This window comes from Notothenia rossii (assembly GCF_949606895.1).
Source record: "Notothenia rossii genome assembly, chromosome: 11".
NCBI classification, from domain to species: Eukaryota; Metazoa; Chordata; class Actinopteri; order Perciformes; family Nototheniidae; genus Notothenia; species Notothenia rossii.
This window is the reverse complement of record NC_136910.1, coordinates 2645179-2670981: the sequence shown is the minus strand read 5'-3', so window position 1 is coordinate 2670981 and position 25803 is coordinate 2645179. Positions and strand designations below refer to the sequence as shown.

At 38.7% G+C, this 25803-nt stretch overlaps 1 protein-coding gene and 1 long non-coding RNA gene across 4 annotated transcripts; both read left to right on the top strand.

Moving 5' to 3' along the window:
• The first annotated feature begins 3512 nt into the window (after nucleotides 1-3512).
• Nucleotides 3513-12906, top strand: LOC307024703. 2 transcript variants are annotated; one of them, XR_013803962.1, is made up of 5 exons: nucleotides 3527-3544; nucleotides 3703-3852; nucleotides 8319-8409; nucleotides 8903-9223; nucleotides 12144-12906. It is a non-coding gene; the product is annotated as an uncharacterized lncRNA (long non-coding RNA). The 2 variants fall into 2 exon arrangements; XR_013803963.1 differs by having other exon boundaries at nucleotides 3513-3852; nucleotides 12144-12905.
• Nucleotides 12907-14025: 1119 nt separating this feature from the next.
• On the top strand, nucleotides 14026-25530 carry LOC307024702 (uncharacterized protein). Of its 2 annotated transcripts, XM_079659048.1 has the most exons (5): nucleotides 14026-14209; nucleotides 19952-20076; nucleotides 20170-20308; nucleotides 22570-22700; nucleotides 23268-25530. In XM_079659048.1, the coding sequence occupies exons 1-5, from the start codon at nucleotides 14134-14136 to the stop codon at nucleotides 23391-23393; spliced, it is 597 nt and encodes a 198-aa protein (XP_079515174.1). In that variant the 5' UTR covers nucleotides 14026-14133; the 3' UTR covers nucleotides 23394-25530. The 2 variants fall into 2 exon arrangements, with proteins under 2 accessions (XP_079515174.1, XP_079515173.1); XM_079659047.1 differs by having other exon boundaries at nucleotides 19952-20308.
• The last annotated feature ends 273 nt before the right edge of the window (nucleotides 25531-25803 follow it).

Below are 25803 nucleotides of genomic sequence, written 5' to 3'. Positions count from 1 at the left end.
CCCAAATAGCTCGATGCCAGAATATACAAATGTTTACACAATTAGATTTAAGCAAAAACATCAATCATGTGGATAAAATGACTTTAAAGACAATAAACAAATGACTGTAAAGTAAACAAGAGAGGTGTTATTTGAAAGGACAGAATATGGATCTATATGGCCCGGCCCTCAAACGATGGATGCTGAATTTTCATTTTTGAGTATTTCACATCCAAGTATTCTGATGGAAATCATGTTGTTGTTCCTCGCTGAAAGATAATAACTATGCAACAGCTCATCTCACCGTCTCTCAAACATCCGTCCTGACAGAATAAGAGGCATTATAGTTGTTGTGAAATGGATTCCATTCTCACTCTGTTTTCATTCCACAAACGAGTGTTTTTTTAAGTTATTTGTTTCTGTGTTTTTGTCCTTTTTTGTTTTACAGAGATCAAACGTGTAAAGCACTAAAGTGTTCTTCTGACAAACCAAGAGTCTGTGGATCCTTATTGTTTACGTGTTTGCTGCTGTTTACTTATCAAAGTCCCTAACGTCTTGAAATCCAGCTCTAGATCCTCCATGTTCTTCTTTAATGCTGTGAATGCCACAAAAGAAATTCCAGTGATTGTGAATTTGAAAAGTCTTTTATATATATCTGAAAACTATCTACAAGGCTCAAAACGGTAAGAGATCAGTGAGTACAGACCTATCATGCTATATTTGAATAATATAGTGTAGGACCATACCTATATAAGGCATATTTATACTTTTTATTTTTCAAAATACCAAACAGATCATGCATTTTAGCCATTTCTCATTTCGCTCAATTGAACACTGTCTTTGCATCATGGGCTGATTCTGTGAGAACAGCACCATCTACAGGCCTGGCATATGTACTACAGCGTCTCCAGCGCTTTCCAACGGCAATGTCCGTGGCTGTCTCCTCCTGATTGGTGGAGTTGGCCCAAAAGCCGTAGCGCCACTTCTGTGACGTCATAGAAGTGTTCAAATCTGCATCAGTCTGTATCAGATCCGTTGCAGCCCCTTTTTAACAGATTTGGGTATGGAGGAAAATAGAGAGGGTTGTGTTTTGTGACACTTGGTGAGTTCCCTGGAACACCGGGGACACATGTTCATGTAGAAAAGATGTACAAAAGGGCATTTTGCATGATAGGTCCCCTTTAAATAAACCTTCGATGGTGCTTCAAGGGTTAAGTATGTAAAGTGCTGAATCCATCAATCAATTCATTCCTCAAAAATATACTTTAATCAACAGTTTTTAGAATAAAATTGTTCAAAACTACCAGCTTTTGGGGATTTTCTGAAAAGATGGTTTTTTGTGGGGGTGTTTAGTATTGAGCCGGTGACAGGAAGCTATTAGCTTACAGTATAAGTCCTAAATTAAAGCACTTTATTGTCATTATTCAAGCAAAACAGGCTCAAAGGTTGCATTGTGAGAACAGTTCACAGAAAAGGCAAACACGTGGTGCTTCCCTGCAAGTAGGCATGTGAGTCCATTAGCTTAGCATGATCACTACTGTGCTTTGTTGTCCTTATGCATGACAATATTGCCGTTTTGTAAACATCAAATGGTGCAACGTTTTACCATTTCACACCTTAAAGCGTCTCAGAGGAAAGGTGAATACGCCTGCAAAGATATGAGATATAAGGAATGCTGAAATACAGATACAAAGTGAATCATCAGCAGTGAAAGTCTGTGGAAAAAGAGAGATGTCAACACCTGCTTATCCAAGGTGTGGAATCATGTTTGATCGAGTGAAAAGTATTTGTTTACATGGAAACAACTTGAAGCTGGCAACTAGCCAACACACACAGGTGTGTCTTTTCTTGTTGCTTAGCTGCCAGCTAGCAAATAACTGTGTTGCGCGTCTCATCTTGAGATGTCTTTCTGTGAAAATGAAACGGTCAGACTTTACAACCAGCACTGCCCCTAGTAGACCCTCCTACACACACCACAACACAGACTATAACACCCCTTGCTGCTAAATACAAACCAACTTTGTGCAATATGTGCAATATGTGCAATATATACATGCCATTAATAACTGTGTAATTTATAGCTGGCTGCTAAACCCTTGTTACTGTTACAAGGTATGTATCTTGTATTTTGTAGATTGTGTAACTTGCTGATAAATACCGTCAAACTATGTGCAATATGTGCTTTATATACATGTGCCATCTTTAATAACTTTAATATATATCGGGCTGCTAAATCCTAAGAACTGCTACAGGATTTGATTTGTAGATTTGATTTGTTTTTGATCTGTATTTCTGAAAATTATGTCACTTTTTTAGTTTTTATATTTTTTTAGCATATTGTGTATTATATTATAACTTAGTACTTTTTTTAACGCATGTAAGATATGCAACACTAAGCTGTCTGTGGCTCTTTCCTGCTGGAACGCTGCACATCTCCCCTCTGTGGGACTAATAAAGGGATTCTGATTCTGCTTGAGTAAAAGTAGAAGTACTCAGATCTTGTACTTGAGTAAAAATAGAAGTACTCAGATCTTGTACTTGAGTAAAAGTAGAAGTACTCAGATCTTGTTCTTGAGTAAAAGTAGAAGTACTCAGATCTTGTTCTTGAGTAAAAGTAGAAGTACTCAGATCTTGTACTTGAGTAAAAGTAGAAGTACTCAGATCTTGTTCTTGAGTAAAAGTAGAAGTACTCAGGTCTTGTACTTGAGTAAAAGTAGAAGTACTCAGATCTTGTTCTTGAGTAAAAGTAGAAGTACTCAGATCTTGTTCTTGAGTAAAAGTAGAAGTACTCAGATCTTGTTCTTGAGTAAAAGTAGAAGTACTCAGATCTTATACTTGAGTAAAAGTAGAAGTACTCAGATCTTGTACTTTGTAAAAGTAGAAGTACTCAGATCTTGTACTTGAGTAAAAGTAGAAGTACCAGAGTGTAGGAATACTCTGTTACAGTAAAAGTCCTGCATTCAAAATGTTCCTCAAGTGAAAGTAGAAAAGTATTCTCATCAAAATATAGTGAAAGACAGTAAAAGTAGTCGTTGTGCAGATTGGTCCATTTCAGAATAATAGATATGATATGTTTTATAATGATTGATCATGAAAGTGTTCTCAAAGCTGTTAAAGGTGCAGCTAGTTTGAATGACTTTGTATACTGCAGGGTAGCTGGTGGATTTACTCCAGGTGGAACTAAAGTCTGATTTAACACTTAATTATATTTCACATCATTCATCCACATCTGAGAAGTAACTAAAGGTATTAAACACATGTAGTGGAGTAGAAGTACACCATGCACCTCTGAACTGTGGTGCGGTAGAAGTACAAAGTAACATCAAATGGAAATACTCAAGTACAAGTACCTCTAAATTGCACTTAAGTTCAGTACTTGGGTTAATCTACTTAGGTACTTCCCACCTCTGGAAATAAGTTTCCAAAAATATGTAATTATTTGTTTTGTAGAGCAGAAGTGAGTGGAAACAAAGAGACCTGGAAAAGTGAGCCAATGACTCCAACGTCCACATTCCTCTGGAAGACTTCCAACTGAGCTCACACGGATCATTCCTGATGATGAAACGTAAACTAAATAACATTTCAGAACACACGTAAATAATAAATATGTGTCTGAATGTCAGCTGGGGGAGATTCAGGGTGATACCTCTTCATAGTTAAATCAAACATCCCATATGTTTGTGCGTGTTGTTTCCTGGTCTGTAATCTCTTCGTCTCCTTCAGGCATTGTTTAGATTTCACAACGGATGGTTTTCCCCTCGGAGCAGTTTGGGCAGAAAGCGCTTCAACTTCCCCTTTTCATTGAGTGTTCATAAATACATCGCTTCACTTCATCACAGCAGGTGGTCCCATGAGAAAGCAGCTGTTCTTCACGTGAGTTCCTCTCTGAATACGTGTGTGTGTGTGTTTGCTTTTATGTACTTTTAGCAGGATAGGGCCTCATGTATTGTGCAATCAGATCAAAATAGGTACGTTTGTTTATTCAGGAGATTTCAATCGAAAGCGAGCATTAAAATCACACAACCAATGAAAATAAGTCAAATAAATATGTGTATTGAGAGGATCCAATCGGTCTAGTTGTTACTTTGCAGTAAAAGTATGAGATATGTTTAAGTAGCAAGAAGTGAATTTAAGAATTCAATGTTTATTTTAGGTATCGTTTCAACGCTTAGGATCAAACTACCAGTTTTACTCTGATTGCAGATTCAGTTATAATCTGCAAATGTTTTTCTTTAATGCATATATTATATAATTCAAAGCATACACAGATAGTTGTGAAGCTGTGTACAGACGGTGTCTTATTTATACACTTGTTATGATCATGAAGAAAATGCACATTTTATGGCAGTATTGTCTTATTTCTGAAATATATCTAAAAAACGCTCGGTAACAAACGTTGACTTTAAGAAGACAACGAAATGAAACATATACTTTGAACCTGGCTTTGTCCAACGTTCACTTTCTGTTTCGGTAACTGTTATAATAAATACATTATTACCGTAATTGTAGCATTAGCCTTCTAATAATGAATAAAAGTTAATCATCATTGCTGTGTTTGCTAACACAGTAAGAGTTCAATTAAATGTCACTCAACCATTTATTAAGGACGGGGATGCATGAACGTTTTGCAGGGTCGTGTAAACAGCTGTGAGTTAATCAACGGTTCATCTGCTGAGGGTTCTGCTGTTCGTTCACATTAAATCTGCTCCTGGTAACAACAGAATATGAGATAAAGAGAAACACTATCATACGTTTCAGATATAGTAGGTCACACTTAATCAAATCACCACCCGATGTTTAATCAAACTTTTACTGATAATAATAATAATAATAATAATAATAATAATAATAATAATAATAATGAAATGCACATTGTACAATATACAATGCTGCTCTGATTGGTCAGCTGGTCGGCTCTGTTGTGATTGGTCCACCGCTTAAAGATGTCCCGCTCCTTAGCGCTAGCGTGAGTTTTACATACACTCTAAAAACGAATTCAGGCGACCTTTCACCTCCACTTAATTAAATGCATGGTTGCAAGATAAAAATGTAAGTTAATTGATTTAGATAAACATTTTAAGTTACAAACATTAATTTATAAGTTGTGTTGAAGTAATAATGTTGGTTATTACATCAACTTAATATTGTGTGTAATTTGAACTCTGATTTCTGCGTTAATTGACTTAAAACAAAATTCAAGTTGTAGTAAGTAATGCAATTGGCTTGATAACTTAATTGTTCTACACCGTGAGTTAAGGATTTCAAGTCCACTCCCATTTAACATGCCTGGAGAAGTTCCGAAAGGGAACAAATGAATGAGCAAGCATTCTGCGTTAAATGTGTTCATACTGTTTGAAATAATGACTGTCGGCAGTGTAAACATCTTTGTTACATCTTTTGTAAAATTGATGTGTGTGATCTGCAGATTGGTGGCCATTGAGAGTTTGTTTCTGTAGTTTTACAAAAACTTTACAGATTTTATATATTAGGCACTGGTTTTAAATATGCAAAGGCCTCTAACTTCGATGTGATGGCAGCATGTATTTGCTGTGTCCCCATTCCCCATGGTAATATGGATAATGTGTTTATTTATTATTTGTGGGGAAATTTAAATTTGTGTTATTTATCTTTTTTTTCAAGATTTAAATTAAGCTCAGTGCAAGTTCTTTCAGGAAGACTGGGTGTATATACATTCACTCCACAGCTGCATATAATCAGCTCATCACAGGCGTTCTCTTTAACCTATTACATTTCACCTCATTCTCCAGCAGCCAATCAACGAGCTGCAGCCAAACTATGAAATGGTTCTCCTCTCTCCTGCAGTCAGCTGTGATTTCAGGTGTTCATGCACCTTATCATATGGCATGTGTCAATAAATGTTCAAACTAAATGAATTATCTCCTGATTGAAACATCATGTGTTGAAATAAACAACTGCAGTTCAAAATAAAAAGTGAATCGCTTAACATTTTTGTTGTGGAATTAATTTCTTTCTTTAAAGACAAAAACATGAAAAAGCTAAGAAAAAAAAATATTGAATAAAATATATTTGGAGCAACTTAATTTATAAATGGTTGTCAACTTAAAAACGTGTGTTCACAATGATGGTAATTAAGTACATACAGTACAGCTTAAAATTCCTTTTAAATCATGTGGTGAAACAAGTCGGAACAACTTCATCTTTCGGGTAATCAACTTCAAAACTTGTGTTTATGCTACCAATTATTAAGTAAGTGGTCATTAAAAACACCTCTGATCTGAGGAAAAGCCTTCTCCCCTAACTCAAATAACTTTGTTGCTTGAAGACTATTTCATGAGAAGTTGTCTTAACTCAATAAACATCGATGCAAACTGTTGCGTTGATTTTCTTTGTTGAGCCAAGGGAGTGATGTCATTATGTTCAGAAAGTAAACAAAGGAGTCAAATGGAGGCGACCATTAAAACAACCCAGAGAACGACAGGAAAGAGAAAACCTAATTAAAGGCCCTCTATCATGCAAAATCCTCTTCTCCATGTCTCTTCTACATCAACATGTGTCCCCTCTTCTTCATGTCTCTTCTACATCAACATGTGTCCCCTCTTCTTCATGTCTCTTCTACATCAACATGTGTCCCCTCTTCTCCATGTCTCTTCTACATCAACATGTGTCCCCTCTTCTCCATGTCTCTTCTACATCAACATGTGTCCCCTCTTCTCCATGTCTCTTCTACATCAACATGTGTCCCCTCTTCTCCATGTCTCTTCTACATCAACATGTCTCCCCTCTTCTTCATGTCTCCTCTACATCAACATGTGTCCCCTCTTCTTCATGTCTCTTCTACATCAACATGTGTCCCCTCTTCTTCATGTCTCTTCTTCATCAACATGTGTCCCCTCTTCTTCATGTCTCTTCTACATCAACATGTGTCCCCTCTTCTCCATGTCTCTTCTACATCAACATGTGTCCCCTCTTCTTCATGTCTCTTCTACATCAACATGTGTCCCCTCTTCTCCATGTATCTTCTACATCAACATGTGTCCCCTCTTCTCCATGTCTCCTCTACATCAACATGTGTCCCCTCTTCTTCATGTCTCTTCTACATCAGCATGTGTCCCCTCTTCTCCATGTCTCTTCTACATCAGCATGTGTCCCCTCTTCTCCATGTCTCTTCTACATCAACATGTGTCCCCTCTTCTTCATGTCTCTTCTACATCAGCATGTGTCCCCTCTTCTCCATGTCTCTTCTACATCAACATGTGTCCCCTCTTCTCCATGTCTCTTCTACATCAACATGTGTCCCCTCTTCTCCATGTCTCTTCTACATCAACATGTGTCCCCTCTTCTCCATGTCTCTTCTACATCAACATGTGTCCCCTCTTCTCCATGTCTCTTCTACATCAACATGTGTCCCCTCTTCTTCATATCTCTTCTACATCAACATGTGTCCCCTCTTCTTCATGTCTCTTCTACATCAACATGTGTCCCCTCTTCTTCATGTCTCTTCTTCATCAACATGTGTCCCCTCTTCTTCATGTCTCTTTTACATCAACATGTGTCCCCTCTTCTTCATGTCTCTTCTACATCAACATGTGTCCCCTCTTCTTCATGTCTCTTCTACATCAACATGTCTCCCCTCTTCTTCATGTCTCCTCTACATCAACATGTGTCCCCTCTTCTTCATGTCTCTTCTACATCAACATGTGTCCCCTCTTCTTCATGTCTCTTCTACATCAACATGTGTCCCCTCTTCTTCATGTCTCTTCTTCATCAACATGTGTCCCCTCTTCTTCATGTCTCTTTTGCATCAACATGTGTCCCCTCTTCTTCATGTCTCTTCTACATCAACATGTGTCCCCTCTTCTCCATGTCTCTTCTACATCAACATGTGTCCCCTCTGTGTAAGGAAACTCTGAAAGTTTCAGTTTCTTTTTGTCCTGATCCATTTATATAAAAGTCTGAAAATGAGCTGATCAGATTTCAGCCACTTTATGATGTCATAACGATGTTTTGTCTTGTGTAACCATTAGCCAATCAGCAACCAAGGTAACCCCCCCCCCCCCCCCCCCCTCTCCTCCTAGAGCACCATTGTGTTCTTTGTAACCAAATGTCTCTCAGAGGGGCGTGGGGAGGGGCTCCTTATTTTCATCTAAAGTAACAGACAGAGAATCAGCACTTTGGAAACAGGGCTGAAACAGAGAGGATTATGGGTAATGCTGCAATGATCTGTTTGGTGTTTCAGCCAATCAGAGACAGGCTCTGGATATATCTGAGACCTGTGATATATTGATGAAACACAGTATGATAGGGGGTCGTTAATGTATAAAAGGGCCTCTTTAACATCTGCTACTTTCTGTCTCCAGGTTTCAGACTCTAAATCCAGGATGAACTTCACGTGTCTGTGTTTGCTCTTTGCTGCTCCTCTGCTGCTAAGCGCTGCCTCCTCAGAACATGGTATTTTATAACCGACTAACCATTTGTTTTGTCCTTATACCTTTTACAAATATATATAATTTACCTCTGTTATGTATTTGTTTTTTTATTTGTTTGTTTTTCTATCTGCTTATTTGTTTGTTTATTTATCTGTTTATTTATTTGTTGTTCTATGTTTTTTTGTTTTTCCATAACAAATTTCTTTAATAATTTAGTTTTTGGGAAAAGAGGTGGGATTACATAAGTGTAAACTTCTTCCCACCCCTTTTCAGATGTGTAATTAAGTAGATTATTTGTTTACACATCATTTAGAATCAGTAATATGTTTGTTTATCAATTTGATACTGATTCCTTTTGTCAAGTAATGTATTGTATAATAATTCTCATGTTCAATTTGTGTATTATTGTTTTACACATTCGAAGTAAAGCTGATCAAATCAAATCAATAAATAAACTGTGTCCTTTAAATTAAAAATAATTTAACTTACACGCCTTTTTCCTTCTCGTCCTGTAGTGTCCGTGAAGTGCAACGACGCAGAGGCAGTGTCAGGAAAATCCGTGACTATACACTGCACATACACCCTCCCACAGTACTGTACGTTTATTCGTTCTCTGTGGAATGACACACATGGAGACATAAAGTGTGACGGAGACTCCGTGAAATACACCTGTGAGGAGGATCGTGTGAGTCAGCTGTCCTTGACCATCAGAGATGTTGGGAAGGAGGAGAGTTACACTGTTAACATCCTGACTACCTGTGGGACGGCCAAATCGCCTCACGTCAAAGTAAAAATAATAAATCCTGACTCCGTTGACTCCAGTAATCCGACTCCTAGTAAGTATGTTGCATTCTGGGACACGGCGGCCATCTTTGAAGGATAGCGTCTAGATCAGGGGTGGGGAACACATGCTGCAGTTTGTGCGTGGCTGTGTCTTTAGTTGAAAGCCCGGTGGCGATCTGTTCATCTGTCATACTGATCATACAGTCAATAACTTTGTTATTATTAGCATCTGGTTAGCTAGCTATGCTAACGAATATAAGAAGCTTTTTCTACAACCAGTGAGGTAAAGGCACATCTTTATATGATCATTATAGTTATACAAAAATAAGAGAATAAAGTAAACAGGTATAAAATACTATATGACAGTAAAATAAAGTTGTTATTAATAAACAAGAATACAGTTTGAAAGGGAAGTGATTTGTAAAATATCCATAAATAAAAAGTACATCTGTTTACAGTTCTGTTTCATATGGGTGTTGAGAGATGTATCCATAGATCTCCTCATGTTGCTCTCAAAGTGCACCAGATTGATGCTTTTAACTTCAATATTTAAAAAACAAATCTTCCCAGGGGAGCATGTCCCCCGGACCCCCCTAGAGGAGGTTAGGTCCGCCCCCCACTTAAATCATGTTCACATGGATAGGAAACTAATTTGCACACATCTTGTGTCCATATCTTTCTGTTTTGGTGGTCATGCCACACAGTGCACGTGCATGCATACGTGAGTCATGGTGAGATATCTGGATTCAGAGTTTGCTTTTTCTTTGCACAGCATGAAAGAAAGGCCAAATGAATGGGCTGTGATTTTAGTATTTTTAAGCAGAGGTCAATAACTTGTACGGCCCTCGGAGGATGTTGAAACATTTGAAATGGCCCTTGAGAGGAAAAAGGTTCCCCACCCCTTTGGATCAGGGTGTCAAAACTCTTTTCACTGATGGCCAAATACAGGTAAAAATATATGAAGGGCTGCTCCCCTCAATAGAGGTAGGGTGTATTGCCTCATAAGTTAAGATATAAGTTAGCTAAATCAATGAATCAAATGTTGGTCAATTGTGCTTGATACTTGAATCTGCTATAGAGCTTCCATCACAGCTCTCCAGAGGGTTTCATTTATCTTGTTTTATAAAACGGACAGGTCAAATCAAGCAATCTGATTGGTTCTTAGCCGTGATATACTGAGTGTATACATACTTGTCAATCCTCCCGATTTTCGCGGGAGACTCCCGATTTCACTGCCCTCTCCCGGTTTCCTCCCGGGGTCATATTTCTCCCGCATTTCTCCCGATTTCTTACAAAATCTGATTTACTCAGGACTGTTTCCACTCGGACTTTAATACAGCTACACCATTGTTTGGTTTCCAAGGAAACACGTCTCCTTAGTAGCGCGCGCAACTGAAAGTCTGAGAGGGTGAGGCAGATAGTCACAGAAAACAGAACAAAAATCGACAACTACTCTACTCTCTGCTCACTCCTTTCCTGCCCACACATATGCTCCATCAAGGATGGTGCTACAGGCCGCAAGGCATTGCACTTAGACCTACAATTTAAGCATGTTAATGTTAATCTAACAGCTCCGGCAATCCACTAGCACCCCCCCCATTTTGCATTTTGAAATGCTCCCGATTTCTGAGGTCTCAAGGTTGGCAAGTATGAGTGTATACCACGGGTCGAATTGTAAGTTACTTTTCACATCAAGTCAGTATCCCTCCGCGTCTGAGAAAAACAGTATACAGTTGGGCTGAAAAGCAAACTGCATGCTTCGCGTTGAACCACGCCCCTTAGCTGTGATATAATGAGCATATACCACAGCCTGTCGTGAGCTATTGCTTAAATATACCAGCCCAGTCTCACGGCATTTCGTGTTATAGTCACAACATTTATTTAATCTATTGATTCGTGTTCACCAACACGATTTTCCCATTTCTTTTTTCCGTGTCAGACAGAACGATTTTAAAAGCAATGTATTTCTATTGGTAGTATGTTTTGTGCCTGCAGCACGTCTTTTTGCCGTCCGCGAGGAAAACAAATGGGGCTCAGATCCTTAGAATACTGAAATCTGTTTTTTTGTTGTTGCTGGGGAAATCGTGTTGGTGAACACAAATCAACAGATTAATTCTGTGACTATAACACGAAATGCCATGAGACTGGGTTATATAAACAGTGTTAGCTGCTTATTCCTTAAAAACAGAAGCCTCAGATATCTTATAATAAGGGGAAATATGAAGGGTCTATTTCAAGCTTCTTATGCAAATAAGTAATCTGGATTTATTTTAATCGACAAAGATTTGTTTTAAAATGTGTTCAAGTTTAATTGACTGAATCTATTTGAAAATGAGGCTTATTAATACATGAATACTACTGTGTAATATATATTTACATATGTATTCAGGAAGTATAATTTAAGACAAGCACAAGTTTCATATGTGGCCCATTTTCCATTATAGTTTTAGAATTTGCTGAGGGCCAATTCAAAATGAACCACTGGCCGCGGTTTGGACACCCCTGGTCTATAGCAAGAGCTGTTATGTGTGGGATTACTGCGACAGGTTTGAAACCAATCCCTCTGTATTGGTTTGTGTCAATTTAGCAATTATTTTTTTACAATAAACATTCAGTAGATGGCGTATCTTGCTGCTACCCTCCATGTTGGATAATAATAAATTGTTATTCCATGGTCATTCTTTGATGGTTCATTGGTCCTGGAATTGGCTGTTAGATCTTCACAATCAATCATGTTCAAAAAGTTAAAGTTGTCGAGTTTATGCACGTCTTAACTCAACAGGTTAGTACAGTACAGGTTGGTCAATGGGTTGCGGACGCTGGTATTCTTCAAAGATGGCCGACTTGTGTCCTCACATTCCCATTTCCTATTGTCTTTTAGCAGATGTGCGTAAAGCGTGCATCATTATTATCAATCTAAAGTTAAAATACATTGGATTAGTCCACATTTTAATCTCTATGTTTATTTTTCAGGTCCACGTCAGATGATGACCAAAACTCATGTTCCGGTCGTCTTGGGGATTGTCGTCCTTGTAATAGCATTGGGGCTTTTCGGTGCCCTGTTTGGAAAGAAAATCATTAATCATATCAATCAAATCAAATCGAACAAGGAAACGTCACAAGATAACGATCGTGACAGCTTGCAGTCCTGCATGACAATAAAGAGCTGCGAGAATTAGTCCTGAAACCCGGGAATGAGTCAGCATTTTAGCACTTCCTGTTCCCATGTGTTTTTGATTGCAAAAAAAAAGGTCTGTGGTTAACCCAACAAGAAGAGATTGTTGTTCTACGACATAAAATATGTAATTAAATACCCCTATGGGAAATTTAGAAAAAACAGCGGTCTAAATAAGTGTCTAAATAAAGCGTCTTTGAGCATTAGGAAAAGAACGATAAAAATCCCATGTATCATTAATATTATTTATTATTAAATTGAGATGAATAAACGTCATCACGCCCAACATTAGCTACCTTTAGCTTAGTGGTGGTGACGTGAAGTAATGTGACCGTGCTGTAGTTCCTTTATAGCCCAACATTAGCCTCTTTAGCTTAGCGGTGGAGATGTGAAGTCATGTGACCTTGCTCTAGTTCCTTTATAGCCCAACATTAGCCACCTTTAGCTTAGCGGTGGTGACGTGAAGTCATGTGACCGAGCTGTAGTTCCTTTATAGCCCAACATTAGCCACCTTTAGCTTAGCGGAGGTGACGTGAAGTCAAGTGACCGTGCTGTAGTTCCTTTATAGCCCAACATTAGCCACCTTTAGCTTAGCGGTGGTGGCATGAAGTCATGTGACCGTGCTGTAGTTCCTTTATAGCCCAACATTAGCCTCCTTTAGCTTAGCGGTGGTGACGTGAAGTCATGTGACCGTGCTGTAGTTCCTTTATAGCCCAACATTAGCCACCTTTAGCTTAGCGGTGGAGATGTGAAGTCATGTGACCGTGCTGTAGTTCCTTTATAGCCCAACATTAGCCACCTTTAGCTTAGCGGTGGTGACGTGAAGTCATGTGACCGTGCTGTAGTTCCTTTATAGCCCAACATTAGCCTCCTTTAGCTTAGCGGTGGTGAAGTCATGTGACCGTGCTGTAGTTCCTTTATAGCCCAACATTAGCCACCTTTAGCTTAGCGGTGGTGACGTGAAGTCATGTGACCGAGCTGTAGTTCCTTTATAGCCCAACATTAGCCACCTTTAGCTTAGCGGTGGTGACGTGAAGTCATGTGACCGTGCTGTAGTTCCTTTATAGCCCAACATTAGCCTCCTTTAGCTTAGCGGTGGTGAAGTCATGTGACCGTGCTGTAGTTCCTTTATAGCCCAACATTAGCCTCCTTTAGCTTAGCGGTGGGTGTTGAATACAGAAGAAAATGTATTTAACCATGTGTATATATGTAAAATATATATGTTTGGGGTTATATCTGTAAATATTATACACAAGAGTTGGAAATTAAGATGCCCTTAGATTTTCTGGAGCTTGAACCCACTTTACAAAATAGCAATACAAAGCCACTTAATCAACTGCAATAAAAACAAACTGTGTTGTTTTATACTGTGCAATATATTTGTTTTAATGTGAAAGCTAAATAAACCTTTGTACATGTGGTGTTGTAAAATAAAGTTCTTGTCGATAAGCAGTTGAACTTCTTTGACTTAATGCAGCCCACACACACACGCACAAACACACACACACAGATGATAAAGACACACGTCACACTTCCTCTGTACGTTTAACATGTGGTGTTGTCAATAACATTGTTGTCGATAAGCAGTTTTTTGTTCTTTGATTTCATGCAGCCCACACACACACACACACACACACACACACACACACACACACACACACACACACACACACACACACACACACACACACACACACACACACACACACACACACACACACACAGAGAGAGAGATGATACAGACACACCATCACACTTCCTCTGTCAGTGTGTGTTCGGCCTGAGAGGATGGAGGCCCTCGGGTGGAGCTGTGTGTTGGGGATCCTCTGCCTGCCTGCTGAGGTCCTGCTGCACACCTGGACAGGTACGTGTGTGTGTGCGTGTGTGCGAAAAATGTGGAATACTGTTATTTTTGTTTAACATCCAAAATGATGAAGACGTTTTGAAAGGTGAGGCTGATTGACGTCTTCCTGTTCGTTTCCTGTTTTCAAACCTCTGAGCAGAAGCATCTTTTTCTATTCTCTAAAACTAAAATTCAATTTAAAAATGATATTTGTTCCTTTTTTTATAGTAAAATGGACTGAATGTTTTAAATAAACCCAGTATTTCTGTAGAAAAATATCCCCTGTGTTCGACATGTACTCATTTTACCCTGATACCTTATAAAGGTAAATATTGTATTTAAAGGTAATACAATTGTTCTACAACGATTTACTATTGAGAAGTAATATATATAATGCTATAAGTCTAATACATCCTACATTTTTTATTATATTTTAGTGGGAATGCTGTTGTTCTTCTACGGACGAAAAGTGTATTATTCCGCCGGTATTTTGGCCCTCTTCTCCTCCCGCATTGAACATTCTCATTCATAACGTTCATAATTCCAGAGATACATCCCATAATACATCTAATTTTTAACATTGAAGTCAATGGAGAAAATCTTCAGACTTCAACAAATCTTCATGCAATTCAACTGCTAACTGTTCATTCATACTTTCACTCAGACACCTCGTTCCAACTTTAAAATGTTACACATCTTTCTGACATTATTCATGTAAAACCACTTTTAAATCTGATAATTACTTTTAGAGATATTAAACATTGTTCAGACCTTGTTTTAGAGGTTTTCTTCACATTTTAACATTAACTAGAGTGCGTGATGTCACAGCTAGAGTGGAGGACAGATTGAAATTCGCATTCATATATTTTTTTTAAACTGCCAGAATTCCCAAACCCTACATTCCTGAGACATAATTTATCATGAGAAACGTAGGAAAACATCTCGTAGCTTGAAAAATGACAAATAATTAAGCAAAAATAATTAAACAAAATGCTTTTTGAGGGCATGAAGTGACAAAAACGTTCAACATTCCTCCATTAAACCCCATTGTAATTTCAGGCAGATGTTTCCTCACGGTAGCAGCCGCACCACCTTTAGTTAAACTGCCAAAAAGGCCACATTATTAACCCGAAATTACACAAAAATTACACTTCAGATACTCAACTTCCTTGACATGCTTCACGTTTTGAAATTTCATAGATATCTGTTACGGTTCTTCCTCAAAACGCTCACATGTAAGAGGTGTATCTCTCATTCAGAACAGTGAAGCCTTTGATCTCTACAGAGCTCGTTAGCTCAAATATAAACACCTGTGTAATGGAACACGATGATGTCATCACTCCAACTGCCATGCTCAGAGCAGCAGACTTCAGAGAGCAGTGTGCAAACAGTCCAGCCGTGAAGACATGTACAGGACAGTTTTGAGATTTTTTCAAATACAATGCTCGCCTTGAAACACGGTTTTCTCATAATTTCTGTGAAAATACTCCAAACAGCCCAAAACTTCACAGGTTTGGTAACGATGCAGCCATCAACGCATCTAAGCGTATTATGAGGTGTCATCAAATGCCATTGCCATGACGACAGATCATTCGCCATCAAGTTAGTTCAGAAGTTTATGTATATTATTATTTATTTTAAATGTTTTGTTTATATACATTTTTAGTTTGCATTCCTCAAAATGAAAACAGCATATATATTTGGTGAACTAAGCAATGATATATTTTCATTTAATTTGAATTCATACATATACTGTAAATACATATTTAAAATCAAACACTGACGATTATGAGAATAAACAAAGGTGGACGAAGTAAAAGCATCAGCGAAGAAACATATATTCAAAGTAGCTGCAAACCAACATGTGACCGTGCTGTAGTTCCTTTATAGCCCAACATTAGCCTCCTTTAGCTTAGCGGTGGTGACGTGAAGTCATGTGACCGTGCTGTAGTTCCTTTATAGCCCAACATTAGCCTCCTTTAGCTTAGCGGTGGTGACGTGAAGTCATGTGACCGTGCTGTAGTTCCTTTATAGCCCAACATTAGCCACCTTTAGCTTAGCGGTGGTGACGTGAAGTCATGTGACCGTGCTGTAGTTCCTTTATAGCCCAACATTAGCCTCCTTTAGCTTAGCGGTGGTGACATGAAGTCATGTGACCGTGCTGTAGTTCCTTTATAGCCCAACATTAGCCTCCTTTAGCTTAGCGGTGGTGACGTGAAGTCATGTGACCGTGCTGTAGTTCCTTTATAGCCCAACATTAGCCTCCTTTAGCTTAGCGGTGTTGACGTGAAGTCATGTGACCTTGCTGTAGTTCCTTTATAGCCCAACATTAGCCACCTTTAGCTTAGCGGTGGTGACGTGAAGTCATGTGACCGTGCTGTAGTTCCTTTATAGCCCAACATTAGCCTTATGAAATAAATGTAAAGCAGCAAAAGATCAGTCAGTGTGTTTTTCCTGCAGTGAAGTACAGCAGCAGTAGCAGGAAGTGAAAACACCCACAGAAACAGAGTTCATGCACTTCTTTAAAAACATCCATGACTTAAAGACAACACTGAATGTTTGAACACCTCGGTTAACATATATAACTGTGCATTGAGACACTCAGACTGCAGGAAGTGGAGAACAGTCATAAGGCTAAGCAGTGAGGGCTTGTGAGAAGATTAATGAGGCAAACATATCCATTCTGCAGCTTAACCTTTCAGTCATTAAAAAAAAATACATATATTTTAGTATATCCTGCCTCTAAAAGAAGTGAGGGGAGTCTGCGGACGGTTACAACCCTTTCTGTATTTCTTTAAGTTGATATTCGGTCCAGACCAACACCCTTTGCATATATTGAACCTACATATATCTGCTAGTTATCCGTGTTATTTAAAGATGATAAGGCATGACATCATATATATTTGAAAGGAATACAACTAGATGTTTAATTTCACTAATTATAAATCAGAGTGTCATCACATCAGCATGTTTCTGATTGGAGGACTCAGACCGTCTTCAGTCTCACCTGCTGTTGCTTTGACTTATTATTCATACAGGTAGGACATATAACTTGAACTTTGACCGTTTCGTTTTATATCTGCGGCTCAGAGGATTGGAGAACAGCCAGAACATCTTGCTATAAGTGTTGACTGATAGCAGAGAGAAGATAACATCCTGGAAATTTTTAAAGATTTGCATTCTCACTTCCACTCTGTGACTAACAGCACCTTGTTTGGTTTGGCACCGAATAGAAACGTGGGTGTGTGTTTGTGGTAAATCTGACAGACGGATTGAGATGTGTGATTAGCTTACTTGTTTTTCGACTAGTTTAGACTGTGGGCACCTTTTATATTAGCAGGAGAGGACTCTTTAAAGTAGAGACACTACATACTGATATACACCTGAACATCAGTAGGAGAGGACTCTTTAAAGTAGAGGCACTACAAACTGATATACACCTGAACATCAGCAGGAGAGGACTCTTTAACGTAGAGACACTACATACTGATATACGCCTGAACATCAGCAGGAGAGGACTCTTTAAAGTAGAGACACTACATACTGATATACACCTGAACATCAGCAGGAGAGGACTCTTTAAAGTAGAGACACTACATACTGATATACGCCTGAACATCAGCAGGAGAGGACTCTTTAAAGTAGAGACACTACATACTGATATACACCTGAACATCAGCAGGAGAGAACTCTTTAAAGTAGAGACACTACATACTGATATACACCTGAACATCAGCAGGAGAGGACTCTTTAAAGTAGAGACACTACATACTGATATACACCTGAACATCAGCAGGAGAGGACTCTTTAAAGTAGACACACTACATACTGATATACACCTGAACATCAGCAGGAGAGGACTCTTAAAAGTAGAGACACTACATACTGATATACACCTGAACATCAGCAGGAGAGGACTCTTTAAAGTAGAGACACTACATACTGATATACACCTGAACATCAGCAGGAGAGGACTCTTTAAAGTAGAGACACTACATACTGATATACACCTGAACATCAGCAGGAGAGGACTCTTTAAAGTAGAGACACTACATACTGATATACACCTGAACATCAGCAGGACAGAACTCTTTAAAGTAGAGACACTACATACTGATATACACCTGAACATCAGCAGGAGAGGACTCTTTAAAGTAGAGACACAACATACTGATATACACCTGCACATCAGCAGGAGAGGACTCTTTAACGTAGAGACACTACATACTGATATACACCTGAACATCAGTAGGAGAGGACTCTTTAAAGTAGAGACACTACAAACTTATATACACCTGAACATCAGCAGGAGAGGACTCTTTAAAGTAGAGACACAACATACTGATATACACCTGAACATCAGCAGGAGAGGACTCTTTAAAGTAGAGACACTACATACTGATATACAACTGGACATCAGCAGGACAGAACTCTTTAAAGTAGAGACACTACATACTGATATACACCTGAACATCAGCAGGAGAGGACTCTTTAAAGTAGAGACACTACATACTGATATACACCTGAACATCAGCAGGACAGAACTCTTTAAAGTAGAGACACTACATACTGATATACACCTGAACATCAGCAGGAGAGGACTCTTTAAAGTAGAGACACTACATACTGATATACACCTGAACATCAGCAGGACAGAACTCTTTAAAGTAGAGACACTACATACTGATATACACCTGAACATCAGCAGGAGAGGACTCTTTAAAGTAGAGACACTACATACTGATATACACCTGAACATCAGCGGGAGAGGACTCTTTAAAGTAGAGACACTACATAGGACTCTTTAAAGTAGAGACACTACATATTGATATACACCTGCACATCAGCAGGAGAGGACTCTTTAAAGTAGAGACAGTACATACTGAAATACACCTGAACATCAGCAGGAGAGGACTCTTTAAAGTAGAGACACTACTTACTGATATACACCTGAACATCAGCGGGAGAGGACTCTTTAAAGTAGAGACACTACATTGGACTCTTTAAAGTAGAGACACTACATATTGATATACACCTGAACATCAGCAGGAGATGACTCTTTAAAGTAGAGACACTACATACTGATATACACCTGAACATCAGCGGGAGAGGACTCTTTAAAGTAGAGACACTACATAGGACTCTTTAAAGTAGAGACACTACATATTGATATACACCTGAACATCAGCAGGAGAGGACTCTTTAAAGTAGGGACACTACATACTGATATACACCTGAACATCAGCAGGAGAGGACTCTTTAAAGTAGGGACACTACATACTGATATACACCTGAACATCAGCAGGAGAGGACTCTTTAAAGTAGAGACACTACATACTGATATACACCTGAACATCAGCAGGAGAGGACTCTTTAAAGTAGGGACACTACATATTGATATACACCTGAACATCAGCAGGAGAGGACTCTTTAAAGTAGGGACACTACATACTGATATACACCTGAACATCAGCAGGAGAGGACTCTTTAAAGTAGGGACACTACATACTGATATACACCTGAACATCAGCAGGAGAGGACTCTTTAAAGTAGGGACACTACATACTGATATACACCTGAACATCAGCAGGATAGAACTCTTTAAATCAGATCAGTTAAAGAAGAGTACCCATTTTTTCATATATGTTAGCGACATGTTTGCCCTGTCTTAGAACTTCGCAAATAATTAGTTTAGAAACCTTTATTTTGATTGTCCTCTTGATGTTGTGGAGGCTTCAGTAATAGTTTCTCTTATTCTGTCAGTTTCTCAGGAGCCCTCCTCCACCTCCATAAAGACCATAAACTCCTCCGCTGAGATCTCCTGCTACACCTCTCTGTCGGACCCCAATAGCCTGACTCTGCAGAGGAAGTTTCACAGCAAAAAAGACGTCAGTTTCCTGTATTTTATTAATGGAGCGATAAAAAGAATGACTATGACTGAGGAGTTAAAAAAACGGATTCATGTATCTGAACGAAAGCAGCTGGACGGAGGCGTTGGTGTCTCCTTTAAGATCGATCTGATGCAGCTGCAGGACACCAACCTGTATTTCTGCATCTGGAGCTACGTGGAGAAAGGCCCCGTACAACTGGCCACCAACGGCACCATCATCATCGTCAGAGGTAAATAATACCAGTTGTTAATGTTTGAAGATGCTTACGCTAAACATTCATATAAAAAAAACACAAAATGATCATGAACACTCACCCAATATTCTACTGGGACATCCATGCTTTAATGTTCAGGTGTATATCAGTATGTAGTGTCGCTACTTTAAAGAGTTCTCTCCTGCTGATGTTCAGGTGTATATCAGTATGTAGTGTCTCTACTTTAAAGAGTCCTCTCCTGCTGATGTTCAGGTGTATATCAGTATGTAGTGTCTCTACTTTAAAGAGTCCTCTCCTGCTGATGTTCAGGTGTATATCAGTATGTAGTGTCTCTACTTTAAAGAGTCCTCTCCTGCTGATGTTCAGGTGTATATCAGTATGTAGTGTCTCTGCTTTAAAGAGTCCTCTCCTGCTGATGTTCAGGTGTATATCAGTATGTAGCGTCTCTACTTTAAAGAGTCCTCTCCTGCTGATGTTCAGGTGTATATCAGTATGTAGCGTCTCTACTTTAAAGAGTCCTCTCCTGCTGATGTTCAGGTGTATATCAGTATGTAGTGTCTCTACTTTAAAGAGTCCTTTCCTGCTGATGTTCAGGTGTATATCAGTATGTAGTGTCTCTACTTTAAAGAGTCCTCTCCTGCTGATGTTCAGGTGTATATCAGTATGTAGTGTCTCTACTTTAAAGAGTCCTCTCCTGTTGATGTTCAGGTGTATATCAGTATGTAGTGTCTCTACTTTAAAGAGTCCTCTCCTGCTGATGTTCAGGTGTATATCAGTATGTAGTGTCTCTACTTTAAAGAGTCCTCTCCTGCTGATGTTCAGGTGTATATCAGTATGTAGTGTCTCTACTTTAAAGAGTCCTCTCCTGCTGATGTTCAGGTGTATATCAGTATGTAGTGTCTCTACTTTAAAGAGTCCTCTCCTGCTGATGTTCAGGTGTATATCAGTATGTAGTGTCTCTACTGGGACATGTCTCCATGCTTTAATGTTCAAAAAGCTCTTTATTGTTCTCACACTGCCTGTGCTGCAGCACCTCTTTTCACCCTCTGTCTGAAACCAGAGCCCAGTCTGCTCTGATTGGTTAGCTGGCTGGCTCTGTTGTGATTGGTCAACCTCTTAGAGAAATGACGCCCCTTAGCCTATCACGTATGTGTTGGAGCGCTAGCCAATAGAAACGCTAGTGTACCATATTGATGTCACCATCTTCAGGAACAAAGGAATCCAATGGAGGCGATTCAGTACTTCAACAAAATGTTACTGCACAATCAATACTTGTAAATTGGGTTCACAGTACCTGTTAAAAAAAATACAATTTGTAAATTCAATACTTCTAATGTGTTACCTCAAATTATTTTGAAAACTTAATTTTTCTTGCATGGATCCATTAAAGAGTCAAATACATACAGTATACAAACTATATTGTTTTGGGTCAACGTAAGCACTGAAACGTTGACTTTAATTAAATGTATCATGTCAACAGGTTTCATTACTGTATTAGGTTATTTGAAAGCAATAATGTAAATTCGACCCAATATTTCTTATTTCATCTTAATTATTGCTTTCAACTAGCCTAATGCAGTAATGTGAAATCTGTTGACATAATACACATGTGTCAAACTTAAGGCCCGGGGGCCAAATCAGGCCCTTGGTGGATTTAATTTCGGCCCTCAGGATAATTTCTAATTCCTATTAGATCTGGCCCTCCGGTATATTGCACCTTGACTCCATCCTGAGGGTCTCCTCAGCTCAGAGCCTGAGCCCAAACATTGATGACCTTGCCCCCAAGATGAGATGCCAAGTATCTGAGCTAGCATCACAGAGCAGCACACTGACTTTAGTGGATGTTTCCTTCTGCACTTTCTCTCTCACGACAACAGGGCATGTTTGGTTTCTCTTTGAGGGAAATAGTTTTGTTGAAGCTGTTGTTGGCCTGTGGGAAAATGTACTCATAAGAAATGACTCTGGAGAAGCTGCAGATAGAGCCATAAGAAATGAATGCACTGATTATTTAATGTTTGATGTTGTTTTTATAGGCAATCATTGAAGCTTTGTTAGTTCCAGGTTTAATATGTGCAACAAGTTCATTTCAATAAGTTCTGCAATAAACATTGAACCAGTCCGGCCCTCCACTAGTACCCATTTTTTAATCTTGGCCCACTGTGTGTTTGAGTTTGACCCCCCTGACATAATATATTTAATTGAAGTCAACGTCTCAGTTTTTTCAGTGAGGCTGTTGTTCACACACTGTTTCACATGTTTCTATTATTTATTTCCAGAGGAAGACCCACAGGATCCCTGCAGATTCAGAAATCCCATCCTGGATCTCGTCCTGATCGCCTTCAGCGTGATGGCGTTCACCGTCATCGTGCTCCTCTTCACTCGAGCCATGATTCAGAGACACAGACGAGTGAGTACTAAATAAACCATTTTAATAATAAATGTGAGACAATTGAAAGGATAGTAACACCGGGTGGACCTGCTGTTGTAATCCTGCAAAGAAGAGGATATTTGGAGACTCAGTTGGGCTATTCTTCTTTTTGTTTTTATTATTATTAAAATTCATTTTTACCTCACTTAGAAAAGATGCTTTCGGATTAAAGGCTTTCAATTGTGTTTATTTATACTGAATGAAAAAACATGCACATTAATGGGCAAAACTAATTAAAAAATAATATCTGTATTTTTTGTATTTTTTAATACATTTAAATTTAATGAATTTAGTTTTTGTTTGTTTATTATTTAGATGTTCCTTTCAATGTTTTAGTTCACTATGTTTTAGTTGCTTAAATTATAACTATATTACTATTATTTTTTATCTGTCTTCACTTCCAGATTGAAGTGATTCAATAAGGGATGTTTTTTATTTTTGCTTTATTAATACTGTATTAAAAAAGGGTTGTATTTTAATCAAAGGAAAGGTATATATATATATATATATATATAATGTTTTCTCTTTATTTTTCTGACGTTTAAGAAGCGCTTCACACCGAGTCGAGCCACTGAGCACCCCGGACCCCCCCGACCCCCGAGGCCTCAGCACACCTGTCCTCAGCACCAGCCGTACTTAGTCACATCTCTGGACTTCAGGGGGATCCTCTAGGAAGGCCATGGAAGATGAGATATCAAAGTATTAAAAGATTAGACAACGTGAAAATATTAGAAAATATTAGAAATGTTTTGAAAATATTAGAAAAATGTAAACGTAAACATTTGGAAATTTGAAAACCTGTCCTCGATACACGTACATAGGGCCTTTCTAATTTCTCTAATTCCCCTCCTCGACTCCTATCCTCGAATCCTATCCTCGTGTCTTAGTCCCGCCCACAGGAGATGCGACAAGGAGTCGAGGAAGGGAAATTAGTCAAATGAGAAAGGGCCTTAGTCACATCTCTGGACTTCAGATGGATCCTTTAGAAATGTCATGGAAGGTGGGATATCAAAGCATTAAAATATTAGAAAAATTAAAACGTTTGGAAATTTGAAAAAAAAAATCTATATATAATAATAAAAAATATACATCTATATTTAAAAGATATATATATATTTTATATATATAAACAAAATATTAAAACATAAACAAATAGAAAATGTTTTAAATATTTAAAAATGTAAAAATAAACAAGTGCATGTGAAACACAATTCGAAAATTGACATATTGACATATTTACATTTGGACATTTTAAATGTAATCTCAAATATTAAAAATCAATAATTAAAAACTAAATATTAACATTTTAATGATTAGGGTTAAAGTGTAATCGTTTTGAAATGTTGTATTTTACCAAATGTTATCCTGAAGTGTGATCTCGATGTGATCGAGGATGAAGTGTTGAGAAAGAGGATCAATAGAAACAAACTAGGAGAATAAACATTGTTTCTGTTATTTCCTGATTTCAGGTTCCTCAGTCAATCTTTCCCCTCAAACACATTTATTTGAGTCATCAGCAGCTGAGACGTGTTTCACCTTCTGCTCTGCTTTCCGTTTCCTTTAAAATACGAGATTTTGTGTTTACCTTTGCAGTAAAGCCAGTAGAGACCACATCCTGTAGCCTTTTCAGCTGCTAGTGTATCAAAAAACCTGTAGAGCAAGCACTTTTGTTTTTCTACACGTTGCATTTCAGATGTTCAGGCGTTTGCGTTGAGACTCAAAAATAGAGTTTGAACTTTTTTTCTGTCTGATTTGACATTTTGTTTTTACTTTCAGGACCCATTTCTAAAAACTGTCTCAAAGCAAACCAGAACTGCAATCACCATTAACGTGTGCTACAATGATGGTTGTCTTTTGTACTTGAGAATTGTATATTTGTACTTGAATTGTATATTTGTAATTGTAAATTTTATATTTGTACTTGAGATGTGGCTGATTATCTCCCGAGGGACCACAGATGTAAATTAGCATGTTTGCAAACTTATTACATTTTGTATTTTTTACACATGTTCATGAAGGCCCCGTCCACACGGAGACGATTTCAGTTTTATCCGCTAAAGTTCTTTATCGAATAGACGGCTCGTCCACACGAAGCCGAAACGGAGCCACGGCTTCGGAGCCTCCGAAACCGATAAACTTTGAAACCGGCTCCCAAAGTGGGCAAGTCTGGAGACGGCACGCTTGCGGCTCTGTGTGTATGACCTATACGATCATTTACTGAATCGATGACGCCATAGCCCCGCCTCTCTCACCTCTCCTGCTCACCCCCACGTCATTGCTGATGCGTTTCGCCAACAACAACAACAATGGCGGATCACAGGGTTGCGTTCGTGCTCCAGACGCTACTGACCATGATACAGATGTTAGTGCAAAATCTACAGCTTGTTTGTTTATGCCCATGCTCGGGGGTCTTCTTCGCTAATTTTGGTGTATTTTGTGGAGGAAGTACAGCGCCACTTACATGCCCGGCATATGTACTACGCGTCTCCAGCAGTTTCAAGCGGTCTCGTGTGGACGGACACATTTCTTGAGCCGATTCCGTGTGGGCGGAAGACTTCTTTTAAATCAACTTCAGTTCGAAATCGGTTTCGTCTCCGTGTGGACGGGGCCTAACTTACACTGTCACTATAAAACAATTTTAAGAAATAGAAAATGAGTTGTGAATTGTTTATTTGCACTTGTAAATCGTGATTTCAGATGTGTCTGATTATGTCGTCTCCCTCGAGACCACTGCTGTAAATTAGCATGTTTGCTGTATTTGATTGCTGTCCCTATCAAATAAAGAAATATAATAAACAAATTAAATGTATGTTGCATTACAGGTGTTTGTTTTGCTTTATGGCTTTTTTAAAAAGTATAACTTATACATGTTGTGAAAAATAGCGTGCACAAAGAAATGTAATAAAGGAGGAGGAGGGGGGCCGAGGAGAGAGGAGGGGAAGCAGCAGGCGGTTAGAGAAATGAGATGTCCTTCAACATGGCGTGCTGAAATCCATTTCCAGGTTACTACCGGAGGGTCGAGGAGTCGAGGAGTCGAGGAGGGGAAATTAGAGAATTGAGAAAGGGCCAAGATGTGCAATTT

Excerpts from the sequence above, each read along its gene's own strand:
- LOC307024702 (XM_079659047.1), top strand. The coding sequence starts at position 14,134 with ATGGAGGCCCTCGGGTGGAGCTGTGTGTTGGGGATCCTCTGCCTGCCT. Across the intron at positions 14,210-19,951 it reads CCTGCTGCACACCTGGACAG|TTTCTCAGGAGCCCTCCTCC; the intron begins GTACGTGTGTGT and ends TTATTCTGTCAG. Across the intron at positions 22,701-23,267 it reads TGATTCAGAGACACAGACGA|AAGCGCTTCACACCGAGTCG; the intron begins GTGAGTACTAAA and ends CTGACGTTTAAG.